This window comes from Helianthus annuus, chromosome 4 (assembly GCF_002127325.2).
Source record: "Helianthus annuus cultivar XRQ/B chromosome 4, HanXRQr2.0-SUNRISE, whole genome shotgun sequence".
Classification (NCBI taxonomy): Eukaryota; Viridiplantae; Streptophyta; class Magnoliopsida; order Asterales; family Asteraceae; genus Helianthus; species Helianthus annuus.
The window spans coordinates 137,946,064-137,970,067 of NC_035436.2; the positions used below are offsets into that span (position 1 = coordinate 137,946,064).

The 24,004-nt window shown below is 35.4% G+C and overlaps 1 protein-coding gene across 1 annotated transcript; it reads left to right on the plus strand.

The window, feature by feature from the left end:
* The first annotated feature begins 9,239 nt into the window (after positions 1-9,239).
* Positions 9,240-14,088, plus strand: LOC110933635. The gene is made up of 11 exons (XM_035988947.1): positions 9,240-9,796; positions 10,286-10,457; positions 10,580-10,642; positions 10,741-10,846; positions 10,948-11,052; positions 11,130-11,206; positions 11,293-11,421; positions 11,515-11,587; positions 11,684-11,875; positions 12,485-12,600; positions 13,185-14,088. Exons 3-8 carry the CDS (start codon positions 10,580-10,582, stop codon positions 11,566-11,568), a joined length of 534 nt encoding a protein of 177 aa, XP_035844840.1. The 5' UTR covers positions 9,240-9,796; positions 10,286-10,457; the 3' UTR covers positions 11,569-11,587; positions 11,684-11,875; positions 12,485-12,600; positions 13,185-14,088.
* Positions 14,089-24,004: the final 9,916 nt, after the last annotated feature.

Sequence of the window (24,004 nt, forward strand, 5' to 3'; positions counted from 1 at the left end):
TCTAAGCTAGTTAGGGTCCCCGAACACCCTAACACACTATATAATTAATAACACACAAAAACCCACTAACTAAACATTTGATTCCTAACTAGATTACTAACTAAACATTTAAAACCCAACCTATAACCCCCCCCCCCCTTGAAGACGGTTACCATGGGTGTCCCCACCCATGGATTTGTTTAATATTTTATTTGATATTGTTGGTAATTAAGAAACATGTTACACAAAGGTTAAAGGTGATGATGGGTTATAAAATGGCACAAGGGATCTTAACCATTCATTCTCTACACATCAAACCACAAACACTTCTCTCCTCCTCTCCTTGTGTGTTCGGCCGACCCCAAGCACAACCATCACCACCATCACTTGATCAATTTTAACCATTCTAAGAGCATCCAAGGGTGGTAGTGATCATACAAACAAGCTCGGTGTATTCGGAAGCTCAAGGACCTCTCTTATCATCTTTTATCCACCACTTTTCTACACTTGAACTCCCCTAGCCTTGTGCTAGTAGTAAGTCTCTTAGATCTTCATCCACTTCATGTTATTGATGGTTAATAGTTAAAGAATGATGAAATCTCAAGAAACACTGAAAACATAAACAAAGTCTTGAACATAAACTAACTTAGTGATAAAGTATGGTTAAAAATTTAAAATGATGAAGAAATCATGATATTCTTGTGTTGTGATGCTTGTTGGTTATTGTTTGCTAGTAGAAATGATATGGATCATCATATGGACTTACTAGATCATGATTAAAAACATGATCTAGCAAGATGAGAAAGATAAAATGTTGTAGGATGATGGAATCATTCACACATAAACTATGAACTTGAATAAGTGAATATTTTCTTGAAAAATAAAGATCAAAGTAGGTTATAATATTGTAGATCTAAAGATCCATGAGTGGTTTTTCGAAAGAACCAAGTGAAAAGTATGAGTTTCGTTAAAACTTGGATCTTACATAAACTTAACACATTTTTGGTGGATAAACAAGTGTAGAAACACTTGTGTAATAAGAAAATTTCACAAAGAAAAATTTTTAGAAAATATGACTAGAAGTTGTGAATATTCAAACTCTTTAAAAATGAAGTTTTTAAGGAACTAATCACATTTTTAAAGGTAACAAGACTTACTAAGTATGCTAGTAAGTTACTACATACTTTTATAAATTTTCAAGTTCATAAGTTTATAGTTTATGCTTGTTTTTGACAAGTTGGTAAATAGAGATTGTATGTTGATGATTGAGGATTGTTTGAATGAATTTTTGAAAAGAAAATGATATGCTAGTAAGCATGGACCCCTCCATTTACAAAGGAAACTCTGGCGAAATTTTATAAAATTTCAACACTTAGAAAATATTATTCTAGCAAGTGTTTACAATCATATTTTTAACCTTGTTTTCAAAATAAACTTCGCCATGATTTTTATTACAAAAATACAAGGTACCGGAAGTTGATTTTCGTAAATAAAATTTGATAAATATATATTTAGAATATATATTTTATACTAAAACGCTTGTGTGATTATTTGTTTATTTTGTGAACTAGTTATATTATTGTTAGGGTAAAATAATACAACTTATGTATACCATGAAATTATGACTCCAAAATAATACCCAAAACCCTCACGAAATAAATATTCAAGTTACACAATTATAAATGCAATACGAAACGCTAAAACGTAACTTATGTAATATTTCAGAAAAATACTTTTACACGTATATTTTTGGTAAAATATTATTTTGGAAAATTTATGATGTAAAATATAATATTTTTGGGAAAAATATATAGATTTTGAATTAAGATGTTTAAGACAAGTAATTTAAATATATTTTTTAAGTGGGACTTAAAATATATTTTTCGGAATTACAAATGTACATGTATAAATGCCCCCATCCTTGGGAAGGAAAAACACATATAAAATACTTGAGAAGTGTGGATACAAAATAGTTGCCTAACAATTTTTCCTAAAAACAACATTTAAGTTAAAATAATTATTATTATTTTAACAAGTAGTCACAAGCTTGGGATAATATCAAAGTAACGCAATTCAAAACACTAAACCCTAAGCCAAGGCACGGCCCATCCGTCTAATAGGCATTAGTACGTGTAGGTCGTCGCGTAGCAGACCGAGTTTGGATTGACGATTCTATTTCAGGAGACGCACTTCTGTGAGTTCATGTCCCTCTTTTCTCTTTACTGTTTTCAGTTTTATACTTCGGGGGTGAAATACATGCGATAACTATTTCAGACATTAATTTACATGGTATGGTTAGCGTAGGGAGGGTTTTTACTGGTAGATCATGTGAAGGGTGGGTACAACACTTAAGGCCATCAATCTTCGTTGTTAGGACCGAGGGACACAAGAGTGATATATCTATTTGGGTGTAGCGAGCCCACACCCATGAGGCCAGGAAGGCCCATAGAGGTGACTGTGTCTTACAGCCGAAACCCGGTAACAAATTTGCTAGGTTTGAGTCTTCCGGCACCTTTTCACACATACCAGTGGCTTTGCAACCCATTGGTGATCTCTTTTTCCTTATTGCTACATATCAGGGACTTTTATTCATACATGAAAGGTTTATACATACTCACTTTTACATGAACTCGCTTAACTTTTGTTGATTTTTCAAATTACATGTATTTCAGGAAATTAATGGATCTGGCGAAGTGTGCAATTGTGTCTAGCTGCGTAGCGAATAACGATGTCATCTAGGTTTAGAGGTGTAACCCTTACCTGGATGGGTTACATGTCTTTAAACCATGTTTTTATTCAAGCCTTTTGTTGTGTCATGTGAACACGTTTTAATTAGGTCATGGTTGTAACTTGTTTTATGTGTCGACATTTTAAACAATGATGTTGTGGTAACATTAAATTTAATGAATGGATGATCATCATGTGTTTTATTTTCATATAGCATTGTTATGATTGTTGCTATGGTATTAAGAAGTCACACCAAATAAACCCACGGTTCCGCAAAAGCCAGGGTGTGACAGCTTGGTATCAGAGCCTCGATCATAGCGGACTAGGATTCTTTCTCGAGTCTAGACTATGATAACTAGGGCTCTCACGAAAAAAATTTTACATTGCATACACTAAACGTCCAGATCCAGGGTACAAAACATTTTTTACAAACTAAAAGGCACAAATACACTTTTCAAAATTCTATTTCAGTTTTAGAGACTGAGGGAGTTCAGTCTTAGAGACAGAGGGAGTTTAGCATTAGAGGCTGGGAGGCTCAGTCTTAGAGACTGAGGGAGGTTCAGTCTTAGAGACTGAAGGGTTCAATCTTAGAGATTGGGAAGGTTTAGTCTTAGAGACTGGGAGGTTGGTCTTAGAGACCAGGGGGTTAGTCTGAGAGGCTAGGGAGTTCAGTCTGAGAGGCTGGGAGGGGTAGTCTAGGGAGACTAGGAGGATTACTTGCTTACATTATTGTGACTTACATGTTTATTTGATTTCATGTTGATATATGTGCATATGTGTGGTTGTGTTACAGACACCATGCCATCATCTTCAGATACTAGAGTATCGGACACCTTGGATCCTATAGCGATCGTGTCAGACGACGAGATCCCGTCAGAGAGTGAGGTCTACACATCAGACACTACTAGCACGGATGAGGATGATTTCCAGCCGTTTGCTCTTCCTGAGTTTGGAGATGATATTCCTATTGCTGATGGCCCTTTCGGTGGGGACCTACCTCTTCTTCAGGTCCCTGCTCCTTTACCGCTTGCCGCAGTTCCTCTCGAGGATCTGCCTCATGATGAGTTCGCTGATGATGACATCGATCTGTTCTGAGAGGGTCCCCCGGAGGGTGACCAAGATGGAGCGGCCCTCATGGATGCCGATGTCCCTTTTGCTGATGGTCCTGTTGTCGACCCTGTTGTTCCCTTGGCTGAGATTCCTACTGATGTGCCCATTGCTGATCCTGTCATTCCAGTTGAGGCTCCCATTGAGGAGGCTCCTTTTGATCTTTTTGGTCCTTACTCCTTCGAGTCGGTAGCGTCCGCTTCACCGCACGCCCAGGGCGTACAGCTCTATTCCTCTGATTCCGACTCAGACATGGCGATGTCGGTTGCGCCTCTCATTTTCCTCGACGATGACCCAGAGCCAGAGGCCGAGTTTTTGCCTGATGAGCCTGCTCCTATTGGTCCGGAGCCGGTCATTGCTTATGACCCCATTGAGGCCCCAAATGATGCACATTTACCAGACCCTTTACCTGAGCCTGGTCATGTCGACATACCAGATATAGCACCACCTGTCATTGTTGCGCCCGTTGAGTTACCACCGATTCCTGATGCTCCTGTTATTGATGCACCCATTATTGCACCGGTAGTACCTGTTTCAGCCCCTGTGCATGCTGACCATGCACCGTTTGCTTCTCACATTGATCCTCGTTATGCTGACACCCGTAACCGGTGGATCGAGGATAATGACTACCCACCGTTTGTGCTACCCGTCACTCCTCCTGTAGCACCTGTTTTAGCACCTACTGAGATTCCGTTGTTCCACCCACACACTTCTGACGTCCATCGCACTGATCTTCCCATCACATTCCTCCAGGATATACCACCACCTCGTCCTGGGGAGGGTTCATCGAGGCAGCCGCCTGTTTTTGTTCCACCTGTACCGTCATCAGTCCCGTTCATGTCCCAGTTCCCTCACAATGCCCCATCCTTCGTACCGTCGGGCGATCCGTTTCTATGGGCTTCGCCCAATGTTATGCCATTATCAGATCCATACCACCCGTATCATTGGGGGTACACGACAGAGGACATACTCATCTCTCTACAGCTACAGCAGGACGCACTGAGTCGTCGCATTCAGGAGTTAGAGAGAGCTCCACGTCCTCCATGCCACTGTCAGACTCCTTTTGCTGCACCGCACACTCCCCTTTCGCTTCCACCTGATTCGGATGTTCGTTTCCTTACATCTGAGCAGCAGATTGCCTATTTGCTGCACGTCATTCGTGCCTTAGAGGAGGATTGGGTGCACATGCGCCGGTTGCTTTTCTCTCATTTTCCTCCTCCTCCGCCATCAACATAGATATTTTTGGTTTGATGCGGGTAGATCATTTTGGTGAGAAAGTCGCGATTGGGCCAGCTTGCGAAGACTTTTTGGAGGACCATGCTTTTGTACATGATTTGTGTAGACAGATTTGTATTTTTTTGGGGGTGATGTAACCCCATGATCCTATTTTGATTTGTGTAGACATTTATTTACATGGTATGGTTAGCGTAGGGAGGGTTTTTACTACTAGATCATGTGAAGGGTGGGTACAACACTTAAGGCTACCAATCCTCGTTGTTAGGACCGAGGGACACAAGAGTGATAGATCTATTTGGGTGTAGCGAGCCCACACCCATGAGGCCGGGGCGGCCCATAGAGGTGACTGTGTCTTACAGCCGAAGCCCGGTAACAAATTTGCTAGGTTCGAGTCTTGCTGCACCTTTTCACACATACTAGTGGCTTTGCAACCCATTGGTGATCTCTTTTTCCTTATTGCTACATACCAGGGACTTTTATTCATACATGAAAGGTTTATACATACTCACTTTTACATGAACTCGCTCAACTTTTATTAATTTTTCAAATTACATGTATTTCAGGAAATTAGTGGATCTGGTGAAGTGTGCAATTGTGTCAAGCTGCGTAGCGAATAACGATGTCATCCAGGTTTAGAGGTGTAACCCTTACCTGGACGGGTTACATGTCTTCAAACCATGTTTTCATTCAAGCCTTTTGTTGTATCATGTGAACACGTTTTAATTAGGTCATGGTTGTAACTTGTTTTATGTGTCGATATTTTAAACAATGATGTTGTGGTAACATTAAATTTAATGAATGGATGATCATCATGTGTTTTATTTTCATATAGCATTGTTATGATTGTTGCTATGGTATTAAGAAGTCACACCAAATAAACCCACGCTTCCGCAAAAGCCAGGGTGTGACACATACCCCTTCAAATAGGCTCTCAATCTTTTGGGTAAATTACATTTTTCGTCCTTTATGTTTGTATCAGATTGCAATGGATAGCCTTTAACTTCAATAATTACAGTTACAATCCTTTATTTGTAAAACTCATTGCACTATACGTCCTTTAGCACTAACCAAGTTAAAGATTTCAGTTAAGTATGGCATGTGCCTTGCACATGAGGGTATGTTAGTAATTTTACTAGTACAAAGGACGAAAAGTGTAATTTATCCTTAAACAAATAAACAACCTACACCGCCAAATCCCACCTCCACCACCACTATGACAGTCACAGCCACCACCAAATCCCCACCACCAAATCCTCGAAATCATCCACCACCACCGCCACCAAATCCCACAAATCCAACCACCACCACCGCCAAATCCACTACCACCATCACCTGAAAATAACTGCAACATCAACACAGAAAGAAGATACAGAAACTGAAAACTCTATTATTCAGATTCAAAGGCAAGAAAAACAAGGATGATGACATTTACGACCATGAACATACACACCATCACTTTATCCATCTTCCTATTTATAATTCCCTATTTACAAAATCTTCTACATAGATCACACACTCACTCATTTATTCATCCATTCTCCATATACTGCTAGTGAAAAAAGATAAACATCCATGATCCATCTTCATTACAAAAAGAACAAAAAAACAGAGTAATGTAAATGCAGAGATTGCAGACCTTCTCGACTTCAGAAGATTCATGGAACTTTCATTCTCTCTTTTTTTTTTCGGTTGATTCATCAAAGATTCAAAATCAAAATATCAAAAAACCAGTGTTGATTTCAGAATACCATTACAATTTCACAGATTTGTAAACAAGCTTTCTTTCTAAGTCAAATCAGCATAGATCTGCAGAAAACATTTACAAATCAATATTAATAACCTATACAGTATATACATCTGAACTTCTAGTTTTAGGCGACCCATTTTTGACGTTAGAGGTGGTTGCAGGTGGTAGGTGCAGGTACGGAGAAATAAATGATGGTAGTTGGTGTTGCCGTCGTGGGGGTTTCAGGATTCCGATTTGTTAAGAGCTGATGGTGGTGGTTTAGGGTTCCGATTTGTAAAGAGCTGGTGGTGGTTTAGGGTTCTGATTTGTAGCGCACTAGCGTGTACAGGGGAAAGAGATGATGTAGAGAGAGTACAAGGGAGAGAGATAAATGGAGAGGAAAGGGTTTTATAGATTTTTATATAAGTTTTTTAGTTTTGAAATGACCGTTTTGCCCTCATATGGGGTGCACATGTCCTCAGTTAACTTAACTGGAATTTTTAACCAAGTCAGGGTTAAAGGACGTAGGGTGTAACAGGTTTTACAAAAAAAAGGACTGTGACTGTAATTATTGAAGGTAAAGGTCATCTATTGCAATCCAGTACAAACGTAAAGGACGAAAACTGTAATTTACCCCAATCTTTTTATTAGGTTAGTTTTTTACCTATTAAAAATTTGTGATCTAAATTGTGTTTGGGATTATTATTTAAATAATTTTTTGATATTTGGTTTTAGTGGTTAATGAGTTTAGTTTAAGATCAGTTTCGTTGTTTTTTTATTTGTGAATGAATCTATCTACTATAATAAAAGAAACCAAGTTGTGGACACGTGTCATTTATTGAAGGTATCATCAAATCTATATTTATCTTATATTAACTAAATAAATAATAAATTAATTAATATTAAATTTTATCATACTTTAATAAAATATTATCCTCAAATCTAATTGTTAATTTAATATACTTTAATAAAATATTATCCTCAAATCTAAATTGTTAATTTAATATATTTTTAAAACAGATACCTCTCTTTCCTACTTATCTTATATTAATATATATAAATAATAAATTAATATTAAATGTTATCCTAATTTATTAAAAACATAATTTTTTTTTGTTATTTGGTATACAAAATTATATTTATTTAATTCTTGTAAAACGCAAAGTTTTTAAAAATATAATTTTTTATATTATTTACTATACAAAGTTACATTTATATAACCCGTGTAATACACGAAGTTTTTAAAGATATAACTTTTTATCATTTGCTATGTAAAATTAGATTTATTCAATACGTGTAATACACGAGGTTTTTTAAGGATATAATTTTTTTATTACTTGGTAGATTTTTCAACCCGACTATACATGAGTTTTTTTTTAAAGATACGACGTTTTTAGTTTTTAATATACAAAATTAGATTTATTTAATCTGTATAATACACATGGTTTTTAAAGATATAACTCTTTTTTAGATCTATTCAAGACGTGTAATATACGGGGTTTTTAAGGATATTTTTTTTTTATTATTTGGTAGATTTATTTAACCCAATTATACACGGGTTTTCTAAAGATACGACAGTTTTAGTATTTAGTATACAAAATTACATTTATTTAATCTGTGTAATACATATGATTTTTAAAGATATAACTTATTTTTATTTTTTGATATATAAAATTACATTTATTTAACCCATACAATATACGAGATTCATAAAGATATAACTTTTTATTATTTAATATATAAAATTAGATTTATTCAACCCGTGTAATACACGGGGTTTTAACCTAGTTACTATATATAACATTTTATGAAAGGTATTAGCTACAGTATCTTAGTTGATTGGTCCACGTGTCATGTTATAACTAGACAATGGGTGCCTTTGCACGCCTGTAATCTCTTCATCCCTATTGTCCGCTGCTGTTTTTGAGTCGAACACCCCTGCAGCCACCGTTCCACACTCTGCCAAAGATTAGCACAATCTTTCAGAATCTGAGAGAAATTGTTGATGGTGAAGGGTGTGTGTGGTAGCGTAATAGACGCTTGCAACGTCGTCGGTGGTGGTGGCTATTTTGTTGTGGTGACGTGTTCGAAGAGGGCGATGGTTAGGTGGTGGTGAAGCTCCGATTGTGGTGTTGAAGTCGACGCTATCCGGTCTCTCACCGAGCTGCGATGACGATGGTGACGTTCTTCAGTGTCGCCGACGATCATGGTGGTGAGAGATCTCTCGCTGGGAAACAAAAGGTAGGGCATGGTGGTGCTCTAGAAATGATGAAACTTTAATTTACGATAAATATAATGAAAAAAAACCCGTTAACTTGTGATTCTGTAAGAGGTTTTTGGATTTTTATCAATTATATATATATATATGGAACCCATTAAGTCTAACCAACTTTTAAAATAATCTTAGCCATCTAAACTCATCAACTTTTGATCTTGACCCTTTAAACTCAAATAAAAAACTGTAATGGTGGCAGTTTGGGAAGTTATAGTTTCTCTCCTAAAATTTTAGGAGGAAGTTTTGAACGGATTTAATCTCTCCCACGTCATCTCCTCCCCACGTTCCTGTAACTTCCATGTACGTTAAGCAGACCTGATTCATCCGTTTAACCTGGTTCCAGACTACCGTCCTCCCCACCGTCGTCTCTCTCTCCCAATTGATATTGACCCGTTTAACCTAGAGTTCCAGACTACCGTCCAACACACGTTCATACATTCCAATTCACCAAAATTTTCCAATCAATCGGACAAATTTCATTCAAACGATGCCTCCGAAAACCGCGAGAAAGTCCGCCGGTCCAGGAAGAAGAGGCGGCAGAACCAGAGGAGCGGCGGCAAAGGTAGCGGCGGCGCAACCTGATCCGCCGGTAGCACCGGCGCTGGAACAATCTGTTAATCCGGTTAAAGAGGAGGATCCGGTTGAGGTTAAAGAAGAGAAGACGCCGGTTGTGGTTGAAAAGGAGAAGAAAGTGGAGAAAGTTGAGGAGAAACCTGTGGATGATAATTGAATAGATCGTGCAAAAAGTAAGTTTTGTTGATTCTTTTGGATTTATACAGTTTTTAATGTTTTCATTTCATTATAGGTTTTAGTTTTAATTGTGTTTTTGCTATTGTAATCTGATCAGGTTTTAGTTTTCATTTTGTTAGATTTTGATGTTTTTAATCTGATTAGGTTTGCGAGATTTAAAATTGTTGACTGGTGCTGTTGAAGATATAATATGTTTTGGTGGATGATTTGTTGCGATGAGCTAATGAAATCTAAATGGATAAAATTCAATTTGATCTTATGTTAGCATAAGTAAATACTCCAGGTTCGGTTACTGGCATGGGGTAGATTAGGGTTAGTTTTATGTAATAATGGCTGGAAGATTAGAGACCACGATCCATCTATACTTTTCATGCCCCTATAACACCAGGGTGCGGTGTTGGGGGCGTTATCAATCCCCCTCACGCCCCTATAATGCCCATTACGCATTGTCTAACATGCTAAAGCGTTTATACGCGATTTTGTAGGAAAAAAGTGCTTGGATTGGATGATTTGCTAGTGGATCACTACAAGGAGAAGAATAGAGTAGCCGAGAGAGAATCTAAGTTGGCCAAGACTAAAAGGTCTTACAATTCGGATGATGAAGAGGACGGTCGTGTTGCTAAATTGTCGAAATATGTTGACGAGTGTCACGAGAAGGCACATATCTTTATCTTAATTATCTTTTTTTGGTTTTTTTTTTAAATTCTAATGATATAAGTTATTGTTGTTTTTATTGATATCGATCATAATTGTGTAACTTTATGAGTTTAATTATGTAGATGACTCAACTAGGTGATGAAGATGATGTATCCCATTGGGGTCTTCAAGTTTTTGGGAAACAGGTTAACACGCTTTAACCAGCCATTTGCCAATACAGTTTTTGCAACGCTTATTTTAAAACATACGTTATAACACAGTTGGTTTCTTGTGCAACACCCAGAAAACCCCACAATCATTTGCATTTAGTGAGCTTTCAAGTTGCTCGCTTTTTCGTTTGTGTGTGGACCATGAAGTGAACTCACTGGTTGAACTTAGTACTGAATCAGGTCAGTTTATGCATAAAAGTGTAGCTATTCATGTATTATACATATATACATGAGTTATGTAAATGTTGGTGGATAATTGGTTTGCATTTTTATTATTGCAGGAGAAACGTTCTTTGAAGGTTTGTTGACTAATGGCTGGCTATTGAAATTGGTCAGTAAATGCGGCGAAGTAGAGAAATCCATAGCGAATTGGACTTTTCATTTAAGTATGTTGTTCATCTGATAATACATGTTTAAATTATAATTTGTCATTTTATTTATTCAATTCTATATGGATTTATAGTGTTATACTCATCAAAGGAAGTACTCAGAAATGTTGCGGTTGACTTTTGGTGTGCTATTTTGTTGCTGAAAAATGAGGTTTCTGTGATAATTGCGCATCAATTTCTTTTTGTTGCTTAACTATATGATTGTTATTTTTATAATTATTGTCATGGCTTAATCAGGATGAGTCACCGTCTATAAAGATTGATTGGCTACCAAGTTATTCAGAACTGAGCGGTGCTCTTGAAACTTTCGGTTTCGTATTTCATTCACCTACTAAAGATTCTTCCGACACTGAAATTTATCTGGAGGTAATGTCATCAGATAACTTTTCTAAGTTATATCGGAAAATTTACGTTTATGTGGGATTTATTAATTACTCAAAACAATGATTCTATTTACAGATTCTGAAGGCAGTGAGGCATCTCAAAACACTAGAACTTGGATTAAATACGTAGCTGCTTGTAGCCAATCTAGGTTAGCCCAAATGGCACATAAGTACATAACAATTTTTTAATTGTTTCAAATTTACGATTTTCACTCGATTTGATGTTTTTATGTGTTTTATTGTAGGAATATTCATTGTACTTTTACCACATCAGAAGCAGAAGAGCTGGTGGTTGTTATAATCTGTCTTTTGTTAGATCGACAGCTACTAGGGTTATCCGTAGAATTAAACGAATACATGCTAGCTTTAGTTAATTTCTTCACGGATGATGAATGGAGATCCAACTGTGTACAAGTGACAAAATCAGTAGCTTCAAGGTTTTAAATAACGTTGTTGTTTCTTTTGTTTATGTTGATTAGCGAAACAGAAAAGCCTATCAGTGAAATTTTAGTTAATAGTTATTTAAAGAGTAAAATGTCATTTTCATCCCTGAGGTTTGACCAGTTTTGCGAGTTTTGTCCAAATGTTTGTTTTTCCGCATCTGGATCCAAAAAGTTTGAAATCTTGCCATTTTCATTTGGGTCGTTAACTACTTAACTCCATCCATCTTTCTCAGTTAAGTCATGGGTATTTTTGTCTTTTTGTAAACTTAAAGGGCAATTTGGTATTTGAAATACTTCTATGTTATGCTAAATGCTTGTACATAAAGTGAAAAAGACCGAATTGCCCTTTAAATTAACAAAAAAGATGGAAATATCCCTGACTTAACTGAGAAAAATGAATGGAGTTAAGGAGCCGGATGAAATTGCCAAGATTTCAAACCTTTTGGATCAGGATGCGGAAAAACGAACCTTTAGACCAAAGTCGCAAATTAGTCAAACCTCAGGGACGAAAATGGCATTTTACTCTTATTCAAAGTATCTGCTTAAACTGATGTTTTGAAACTTCTTTTTATGCTATATTCTTTCTTGGTTGTTTAAAAACAGGGTTATGAAGGATGAATAGCTTGAGGGCTGTTGAATTTATTTCTGTGGTTCATGGGCCCACCAAGCTTCTCAGAAGTGAAATCGCGTTCCGTATTCTTCTTGGTTGTTTCGACAAGGTACATAACTTCATTAATTATTGGTCTAAAAGGCAGTTACTTTTAAATCTATACTATATTATAATGCATGAGGGAGGGATATTTTAAGATATCCAAAAAATAAGAACTTTTTTCCCCTCTTTATTTATAGAAAGACCCCTAAAATGAGGGTAGTTTGGTCTTTTAAACACTATTTATTTTTTAGCTCCTAAACTTATTACACTTAAATCCATGAGGTTTTAACAAAATTATAGATAATTGGTTACAATTCACCCCTCCACAACAAACTTATAATTTTTTTTACGTATTCTTGACATATCTTATAAACTATATTGTTTAAAAAAAATCCAAAGATAGCATGACGACCTACTCATTTTTGTCGACGTTTTGATAGTTGTCTTGGACAGTATAAATGTGCGGATTAAAATGTACAAGTAGACGATGCCTTAGCGTACAACTGATTACCTCGAGGGTAATTTACCCCGATTTTAACGGATATGCTTTAAAAATGCTTTCAATTACAAATTTCAAACACCCCTAAAATATCTTAGGCGTAATTTCAAATTTCAAATTTCAAACTTCAAACTAACCCTTGGTATTTTCAGATCGTGAACAATCCTACCTGTTTCTCCACAAAACCGCTTCCTCTCCGCTCTGTTCATCGATGGATTCCGCTGCTACTTACATCTTTCCTTCTTTTCCTTCAATTATCATCTTCACCGTCAAAACCCGTTGTTTTGCTTGAGTTATTCGAAACCAGGATCCATGAGGGAGCAATTAGGGCTATTTTCAAGAGAGATCGACAGGTAAACTATACGAAATGCCACCATGCTCCCCTTCCATTAAGGTAAATTTGTTCTCATTGTTACAACAATAGTTCATGGTTTCTTATTCTTTTGATTATCTAATCCTCAAATGTCAATCGAATCCTCCCCATTCATATGGATTTTTGGTGCTTTTAATCCATTCCCAGAAACACTTGCATTGTAATTTCAGTGTTTTGCTGTTTTGATTTGGAGAGAATTGAAGATTCTTGATTCCTAGGGTTTTGTTATAAGAAACTCTAATCCAACTTATATAGTTTTCATGTAATATTCACTATTATTGTTGATAAAATTGAGAAATTCAGTCTCATTTTTGTTTAAGACTGTGTCTAATGTAGAGAAACCGGTTTGTTTAATTTGTAATTTCAGTGAAGTGATGATGAACTGATTAGGATGTTCATATGGGACAGCGGTGGTGGAGAAACATTTGTGTTGGTGAAAGAAACCCAATATGAAGAAGAAAGCTTAAGATAGTACTGGTCGAAGTAATAATAGTGTTTAAGCTCAAACGTATAAAGAGAGCCATAGAGTTTCTTGGTCTCAAGGTTTGTTTTGATCAGTGGATTTAAAGTCTTATAGTGTGATGATTTTTGTTTGATTTGGGTTGTGTATGTTTAAAGGAAATGACATATTGAGGACATCTGATTTGAATACATTTATATTCATTGATTAGCTTCTTTCAGTTTCTCGCATCGAATACGTGGTAATCGCTCTGTACACGACTTACTAATTGCATTGCCATTAACCAAACCCTACGAGATTTGAATACCCTTATATTCGTTCACGCAAGTGGAGGCCAATTTAGAAGTTTAAATTGTTTTCGTCACGCAAGAGGGAACAACTTACACAAATGAGAAACTGTGCCATTTTTGGCCAAGCGTTTTGCTTCCAACCTGCACCGATGGATGAACATGCGTTTTCGTCCTTAAAGATTAATAAAAATAAACATAAAGGTCAATAATTAAGAACAAATAAGTTCTAGTATGCTGAAATCGCCAAATACTTTGAACCAATTACCTTCGTTTTATCAAAAAGGTTGCCATATTTTGCTTGTTCTCCACATTTCTAACCTGGAGCACCAAATTTATATGAGTTCAAGTTGTTTTATAACAGCCACGAATCCAAAAATGGCACAGTTTCTCATTTGTGTAAGTTGTTCCCTCTCATCTTGCTTTAGAAGTTTAAATAGTGAGTATTTTTGTTTCCACCGATGAAGTGAAGTTTGAAATACCTAGCTTAGATTACAACTGTAAGAAATATTAGATAACAAGGATTAATGCTACTAAATTTAACTAGCACCTACACTGCTCAACAATCTAAAACAAATTATGAAAATGGATAGTCCTACATAAATGGCAACTTGAGCTTTTCATGATGCTCTATATGTAATTTTTACAATTGCAAATAGAGAATTCATAAAATTTGAATCTTGCATACACTTTTTGCATTCGGCTGTGTTAGGATCCATGGCCTCATAGTGGGCTATTTCTTGTCAAAATTTGAACAAAAAATTATGTTTTTAATCTTACTAGGAATATTATGAGGAATAAGGGACTGTTGCAATTGTTTGTTCTTCAAATCTTACTTTTATAGTTATCGTTCTTGATATATTGTTACTAATGGATTTGGTTTATCATGTATCTATCTGTATTCCACCATTAATAGATTTACTCTATTGGTTTATTTATAATAGTGTACGGGTAACTGTACATGGCGTGAATTGTTTGAAACAATACAAATGATTTTGATTTCATTGATGTAGACATGTTGGTCCAAATAATCCAACAATGATATTTCCATATCTTTTTTGTTAACTAGACCCGTTAGATGAAAAACATTTAGCGAGATTGTCATCTTGGTTTCTATAGTTTTTATTTGTTTTTTCTTTAAATTTTGGCAGGTAGTTCTATATTTGTTGTTGATTGTTAGCCATGGCGGTCTAATAGACCGATCGGAGACAAATGACTCCGTTGCGTAACGGGTAAAAAAGACAAATTTTTATACGGGTATTATTTGTGCCTGATGTGATCAGCTTGAACATATAATGCATTTAACGTGCTTACTATTTTTATTTATACGGTGTTCATCGGGTTTTTACTTCGGTTTCGAGTTCATATTATCCAATTGAATCAGGTATCCAAGAAACGAGGGTATTGGCTCAAGGTTTTTGCCTTGGCAACATTTAGGAATTGGGATGCCTTGGAGAAGTTTTCAAAGGAGAAAAGGCCTCCGATGCTACAAATTTTGATGATTACTCAATATAAAAGTCTTTCCGCGCCAAACTTAGAGTACATACTTTTTTCTTTATCAAACTTTTAGCTTAACAATACCCATGTTTTTTATACTTATATCATTCAACATTGTCTAAAGAAAAGAGTGGCCGCAAGGAAGACGGGACTTGGGATAAGATTATTACCAGCATCAGAGAAAGATATGGTGGCTGCTAAACATGTCAAGTTCTCTTCAAACTTTAGTAAAATCTATGTCAATCTTCCTGATTCGTATTGTTTAAATTTGAAAAGGTTGGAACTTGAGGCAAAAAGCCACTCAAAATAAGCATGAGAGTCCTTGTGTATATTTCATTAGATGATGAAGTAATCTACTTATATACATTACAAGTGCGTGTAACAACAATTTACATGCTACCAAACTTTGATCAATTGTCGTCATTGCCAATTTGCCACTATAATAGTTACTTTGACTTTATAGTATACAAGCAATCTTGATCCGTTTAATTAAATAAACCCAGTTTTGTGTTTAGTTATGAATTTTAGTTTATTTTTTCTTAAAAAAAATGGACTAAACATATTTTTAGGAAGAAAAAAGTTAATCGCAAATATGTTTTTCTACTTTGTACCTACAAATTGAAGTGGTTGAAACGTTGCGTTTTAAGGCATATACATGTTTAAGTCACTTGCTATGGGAGGGTGGAGAAATTTTGATGAATCTCAAACGTACTTTTTACCTTATTAATTTATCTTACCTGTCCTTTTTATCTATTTTGTTTTTTTTAAAGATACTTTGTATTCTATGTTATAATAATGTGTTTGATATTGTCTTCTTAAACTGAACAATTAAGTTGTTAAGTCAATTTAGAGTTAAATTCATGTTTAAGAATTACCCTCAGTTGACCAATACACCATAACCATCACATAGCCGGTACTTCCCATTTTATTATCGTTTCAGTACCATCACATTATATCTCACCATTGTAACATGGTATTTATATACTTATAGTTCTTGATATTGATGGTGTATCTTTGTTTTTCAAAAGTGAATAGAATTTATTGCCAGATAACATGATTTTTAAAATGTAATGGAGTTCTAATTTTTAGCAGAATATGTGCAAATTTATGCTTTTTAACCTCATTAAGCAACATACAAAAGACTATTTGTGTGTATCGAAAACACCATCTTAATGTTTTACAACTTTTACGAACATTCAACAAAGTACTTTGTTGATTGATTATTGAGATTTATAATACTTATGACATAGATAGACTATACCGATGTTACGTATAAGAAACCAATAGACGTACTATACAAATCATCCTAAGAGATTTGATAAAACTAACAGAAAACGAGTATTGTATAGTAAATTGTCACCCCCGCCGCATCGCGCGGGTTTCCTACTAGTTACATATATATATATATATGTGGAACACATTAAGTCTACCAACTCTCAAATCAATCTTCACCATTAGATTTGGCTGAGATTAAATCTCAGCCATTAAACTCCATTTTTTTAACTGCTATTGTAGCAGTTCTCGGCAGTTTTATGCCTCCCCTTTTCCTCCCCCACGTCGCCTGTAACCTCCCCGTGATTATTGGCTTTCGTCGGTTTCTCTTCACCCCCTGTCTTTTAAAAGACCCCCTCTCCCTCATTTCTCAAGAAATATACTAAATTGCAAAGATCCTCAACCACCGGTACAATCAACGCTGCACCTCCTCCAGCCCCTACAAAATCTCCTTCGGATAATTGCCGCAACGCTTTGGTATGGTTAACATCGCCATCAGCGTTATCAAATTCAGATGAATCGCTGAAACCCTCCTTTTTCGTTTCAGTTGGTTCCTTTTCTGCTCAAAAGCTCGATTCGTTGCTCGCCGGACTGAATCCGAATTTGTTCGTCCACTCGAAAGCCCTCTCAGTAATGTTTTACTCACCTCTTATTTTACGTTTCACATGTCATTTGTTAGTTTACGCTTGGTTATTCCGAATATATTATTTAAGTTTGTATAGTATTCTTCGATTATGTATGTTGTTATTTGATACACAGATTACATGAGACATCTGTAGGTTAATTCACCGTGTTCGACCACATTCTGGTAATTCTTTCTTTAGTTTTTCTTTAAATAGCCATGGAGACTGTTGAACATGGGGAATGGCCAAATTGGAGATACCCAGATGGGCTTTCAATGAAATTGATCAAAATAGAATTATGGTTTTGTTAAAATTGTCTTCATTTTTTTGTTTTTAATTTAAATTTAAGGGCATCCAACAAGACGAAGTGGTTGGTTCGATTGATTTTTTATAAACCATTTTTGGCAATTAAGGTAACTAATCAAAAGTAATTTCCTACCAATTGTTTGAGCATGTTTTTTTTTGTGATCGACTATGCCTACCAAATGTTTGATTAAATTTCTACTGACTTTTAGTTTTGATATTTGCTTTTGTAGGTGTTTATCGAAGGTTCTTTTGGGCTTTGGTTTGAAGACCTGGCTAAGGTCATCAGAAATTGAGTGGCAACAATATGAAATTTGCTCTAGCTTCAAAAGTCTTCGTGAGGCTGAACTATTCTCAGTTACATATGATATGTTCTCTTCATGTGTAAGTGGTTAACATGTTTTCTATTTTCATAGCTTTCTTAGATGAAAGGTAGGTTATGGGAGATCCTTATGGAGCTAGCAAGGTATCAGGTATTGTTGCATTTTGGACTTCTGAGGAACAATTCATGAGATCGATTGTCAGCTACTATGACACAACTTAATAAGTTTTTCTCTTGTGTTGTTTGCAGCTGATTCGCCCAATTTACATTCAAATAGTAGAGATGCAGAATGTAGAAATATAAACTGCAAATACACTTTTGGTTATATAAACCAGGAAAAAGGACTCTTAGCTTTGAGTAAGGGCGTTATGGTAATCCTACTACCCATGTTTTTGAGGAAAAGATAAGGTATTGTTAATTCGGTATTGGGTTTCTATTTTGTTTTCCCTTTGATAAAGTTTCAAGTTATTAAAAGAAAAGCAAAACTGTGAGCTATGATGGTTATAGTTTGCGACCACATACATCCAATCTTTATCAGCTTATCTAATTATCTATGAATTTTTTTTTAATATCTTTTGTTTAATTACATGTAATTTTAGGTATTGAATCTGATTGGTGATATCAAAGGAAAGGCTGCTGTGATCTTGGATACTATGTTTGACATATCCAATGAGTCTTCTTAAAAATAAGTCAAATATTAGCACCCTCATGTATGGTCCATTTTAAAAAGCTAGGTAAATAATAGCAAGGTTTGTGTTTTTTTAGATTTTAAAGTTTAACTTAAGAGTTTTAAAAATATATAAATTTTGTTACTTTATACTCAGTGTTATATGTGATTTGAAGAAATAAAAATTGTAGCACTAGGATCTTCTTGGGATACTGATGTTACAAGTTTAAATGCTCTTCGTATTTTCACAGAGGTGGCTTGCCGATTTTGTTTTTGACTCCTAAAAATTACATTATCAGCCTATTGCCTATTAATTGAGTTATAATAATTTTATGGTGAACTTAATATTTTATATTTTTTTTATTTGAGAGGCATGTTATTTCTCTTGATGGACCAGTGGTGACTGCATCAAGCTTTGGGGATCAATTTGCAATTGTCAAAATCATGTTGGATCTGGTGCAAGTCCAAATTATTGTGGGATTCCATTTATCATAACGCTGAGCAAGGGCTGGTTACGTTTGGTTATGTTGCGGATATTCTTGGAACCTACATAACGATTTCAAAGGTTGTCATGCCAAAATGATCAAAGACCTTCACCACCGGTTAGATTACCTTTCTTTCGTTGGGTTTTGTTCGTCTCTTTGTTCCTTATCGACTTTCCTTTTCGATGTTGTTCTTATTGTTGCAGAGGTTGAAAATTTTTACTAGCGTCCGATTAAGGTTCTCTATACGGGTCCGTTGAAGATCAGTTAAGAAAAGAGACGTTGGTGTATTTTATTTCAGTGATACTGTGATACTGATTATTAGATGGAACTAAATTCGCTTGACTAATAGTCCCAATTTTTCAATTATATTATAAGTTGTAACTAGAACTTGTAACTATTGGTGCAGATATTCATCATTGGAATGCTTACAAATGTCGGTAATAGGGGATTTGAGCGAATTTATAACATTCTCAAGGTGATAGTCTATTTGTTCTTATAGTACTGTAGTTTTGTGTTTGATGCAGAGATTGTGGGTAGGGATGGCAATGGGTCGAGTTCGGGTCGGGTATTGGTAATCCCATACCCATACCCGGTTGTAAAATCGTGTCACTAATAGATAATGGTTAATGGAAAATAAAAATATAAATTAAAAACTTCGGGTATATGATCGGGTATATAGTTCGGGTAAACGGGTATGTGATTTCGGGTAATCAGGTCGGGTATCACCTAATCCCATACCCGTAAAAATTTTTTAAAACTAATCCCATACCCGGCCCAATACCCGTCGGGTATCGGGTCTACCCGTCCCATTTGTGTTGGGTTTCGGGTATACCCGTCGGGCTCGGGTATTTTTGCCATCCCTAATTGTGGGAAACAAGTCTATTTAGGTATGGATATATCTAACAGATTGATAGCATGATAGCATACACATTCTTTTGTTGTGCTTTCAATTTCTGATTCGTATACAATCGGGTATGTATTCAAAGTTGATAATCTAGCGAGTTTTAATCATTCTCACTTTGTTGTTGCTCTGTTATAATGGATGAAGAATCTTTCTAAAAATAATTTTGTGCTACAACTGGTAATACAATGTTACTTGGTTGTTAATGTTAGTAATAAAATATCAGTTGCTATTTATTTGCGTTTAATTTGAACTTGACAGCTATTGTATCTCATGTAGCTTGCCGAAAAGCATACTAAAATGTGTTATGATTTGTGTGATAGTGGACAATGGAACACGTGATGGATTAGTCGAGTTTCTAAGAACTGCTACCAAAGACCCATAATTAGTTGTCCACTATGAGTTTATGCATGTTATAAGGTATCTAACAACATATCTTTTTTTATATATCCTAAACCCTCCCTTCTTCGTTCTTGTATATTTTTTGTTATGGTTATGTTGTTTCATGTCTAATAAGTCCATTTGAAGCATTTGGACCGTCATATAGAATAGGTAAATAGATCTGTCATTCAGTACTACAAACAATTTCTTTCAAGTTATCAAGATTTTGTTGCATGTATTGCTATGTCATTAAAAATAATATCTTAGTCAATTTGGACCGATTGTCACTTAACTTTACAGGAGAGTTTAGATATCCTTCTTTCCTTAAGACCATGTGTAGTGGTGGAACAAAATAATGCCCCCACCATGGGGCATTATCCGACACGTGGCATCCCAGTCAGCATGGGGCATTATAGCAAAAGTGGCATAGTGGGACATTATGCCAATAACGCCCCTTCCAATCAATAAACAATTATTTTTTATAGAGAAAAAAAATGGCACCTTTACACTTGGAAGTCTCCCATTGGCCACATCCATTATTGCACGTCCAATTTAGCGTTTTAATTAAAACGCCGGCTTGCAACTTTTTGAATTATAACGCCGGCTAACGCCGGGTGTAGTGGGGGGAGGGGCGTTTTGGGTCGTTTTTTTTCAATTTTTTTTAAAAATCACGCCCCACTACGGGTGGTCTAATTATCCTTGATCTTTCATTCACCTCATGAAGAAAGGAGTCCAACCTCTTTTGTTAGGTACCCTCAATGTGTCTTTTAGTCCATGAAGTAAGTTACAGAGGTAGCATAACTTGTAAGTGGCAAACTAGAATTGAGCTTTATGATAAATAAATTTGATGATAATAAATAGTGACTTATATATTTTGATTTGTTATATTTCTCCCTTCCGTTTTCTTTCCTTTAATTTTAAACTCAAGAACACAAGATAACGGTGATAGCTTTTGCAATTTGTGGTTTGTTAGTTTATGTGGTAGGAGCTGGGATATTCAGTTCGTTTATGGTTGGTCTCTACCCTATATATGTTGTAAGCAACCTGACTGCCTAGAAGCAGGTTGTAAATTTACAATATTGTTTTTCTAAATTTATTTTAAGGTCTTTTGGAACCAAATATTCATACGTGTATTCAACCAATTTGCAAAAAAATTATAAAGAGCGACTTAACTCAGGTATCATACCCGTCAAAGAATCAATGATTCCCAAAGTCATAACATTTAAGATGTAAACACAATTTGATACCATAGACAAGATGCTTACCCTTCTGATGTTGTTTCTATGCGTGTACTAATCATTACATATTAATGATTTTCGTATGGTAAGCTAAACTTACACTTTCTACCTTTCGAAAAAAACTCTTAATTTTATAATCGTGTCAAACATTTAAACTGATAATTTAATTACTAAAAACAACACAAAGATATCTAAACATTTAAATAAAAATCCCTTTTAAAAATGTGTTAATAGTACTGTTATAAAAATCACTTTTAAAATGTACAGTATTGTTATATTATAAAAATTTGTCCTAAATTGTCACTATTATTTTGATGCACTATAGTTTATATAACCGTGTAATCTGACTCTATTATATTTATATGTTGTTACTTATGATACATCAACGTAACCCGTCCACCGGGCGGGTATTAAACTAGTTTTAATAATGCAAAATAGGATTTACATTTATGCCCTTATCTTGTCATAGGTAGAAGATGAAGAAGAGATCGTTAGGCAACTGACCTTAATCAATTTAAATGACAAAAGTTGTGATCTTTTTAAAGTCTACATTTATTTGGTGTTAACGGAAACTGGTTTTTATACAACCCGTTATTGGAAGACAACCAGTTAGTTATTGAATGAAATGTGGGGTCTGTTTCTCCGAAATTGTTCTTGCCAAATCAACATCACATACTCTAGGTCTTACGCTCCAAAGGTACTACATAACTCTCTTAATTACTTTTAATTACTTACTGGTGACACAATGGGCAGGTCGGCGGCTAAGTAGTTGATGCGGTAAAATATATCGGATATCGGTCAAGGACCGGTATTTGAGACATAGGTTATCGCGGTGGGATATCAGTAATTAGGTAGCCTTATTTTACCATGTCCAGGCAACAGGTTTGTTTATTAGCACCATTAGCAATTGGCACAAATGGTTAGGGGTCAGGTTGGGTAAAAGGTTCGATACCATTTACTTATAGACATGTATGTTGATTTTATGGGTCATGTTTTATCTGTAGCGCCAAATGGGTTAAATGGGTTGAAAGTCTCTTGTAGAATGTTTTTAAGCATACAACCTACTAATTCGTTTTATAAAAAAATAAATTATTGTTGAGTAATAATCTTTAGCACACATATCATTAACTGTAAAACTTTCAGTTTTAATTCCCCAAAACATGTTTTGGGCAACTGTGCTAATGCATTTTGACCCATATAGAAAATTACTCAGCAGGTTATAAGCCATGAATTTCTGTTAATGATGTTTGGTTGATTTTGTAGGTGAAAAGGGTTCTAAGTAGGTGCAACTCTTGATTGTTAAAGAATAAAGAGTCCAATGAGAATGGGGATAAGAGACAAGTCTAGGGGATGCCGGCACCAAGAACAACGACATGACCATCATAAGCCGACATAGTTCCCTAAACTCACACAGTCAATTGAGGGGTTTTTAAAAGAAGAAGAGAGATATTGACACTTCCCTACATTCACACACTTAGTTGGGAGTTTTTCATGAAGAGAGACTTTGACACTCAAAAGTATGTAATTCATGTTGATGATTATGAAACATACCGTTGAATGGATACCGTTCTATGTCAATCTTCAACATTTGATTCTCTTTAGGGATAATATACATGTAAATATGAACCCATTTATAAAACATTCCGCATAATTTTTTTAAACAAATAATCTTTTTGTTTAAAATTCAAAGAAAAAATATTTATGTCATTTTGACACTAAAATATTTGTCCACCGGACGGGTATTAAACTGTATTACACCACTATAAATTCTACTGTTTCTGGGTGATTCCAACAATTGACAACTCTTATGTTCATTTTTAGATTTTGTCACAGTGGCATTATTGAAACTCTCCCTGCCTACTCTGAAGATAACAATGGACATTAGGGCTTGATCAAATACAACTCTAAACTTGGTTGCATGCCAATCACAGCACCCATCATTTGAGGTATGACTTCTTCAAATACTACTTAAAACATGGTCTGCTAGAATCAGTCATACTTATAATTCAATTCATCCTTTTTCCATACAAGATTTCTAAGTGGTCGATAGGATACAAAAAGATCATATATGATATTATTTTACCCTAAGCAATTGCAATACCCTTGAGGTCTCTTCCTAAAAGAGTAGCAAAGATTTATTTTGCCATGAGAGGTAGAACAAAC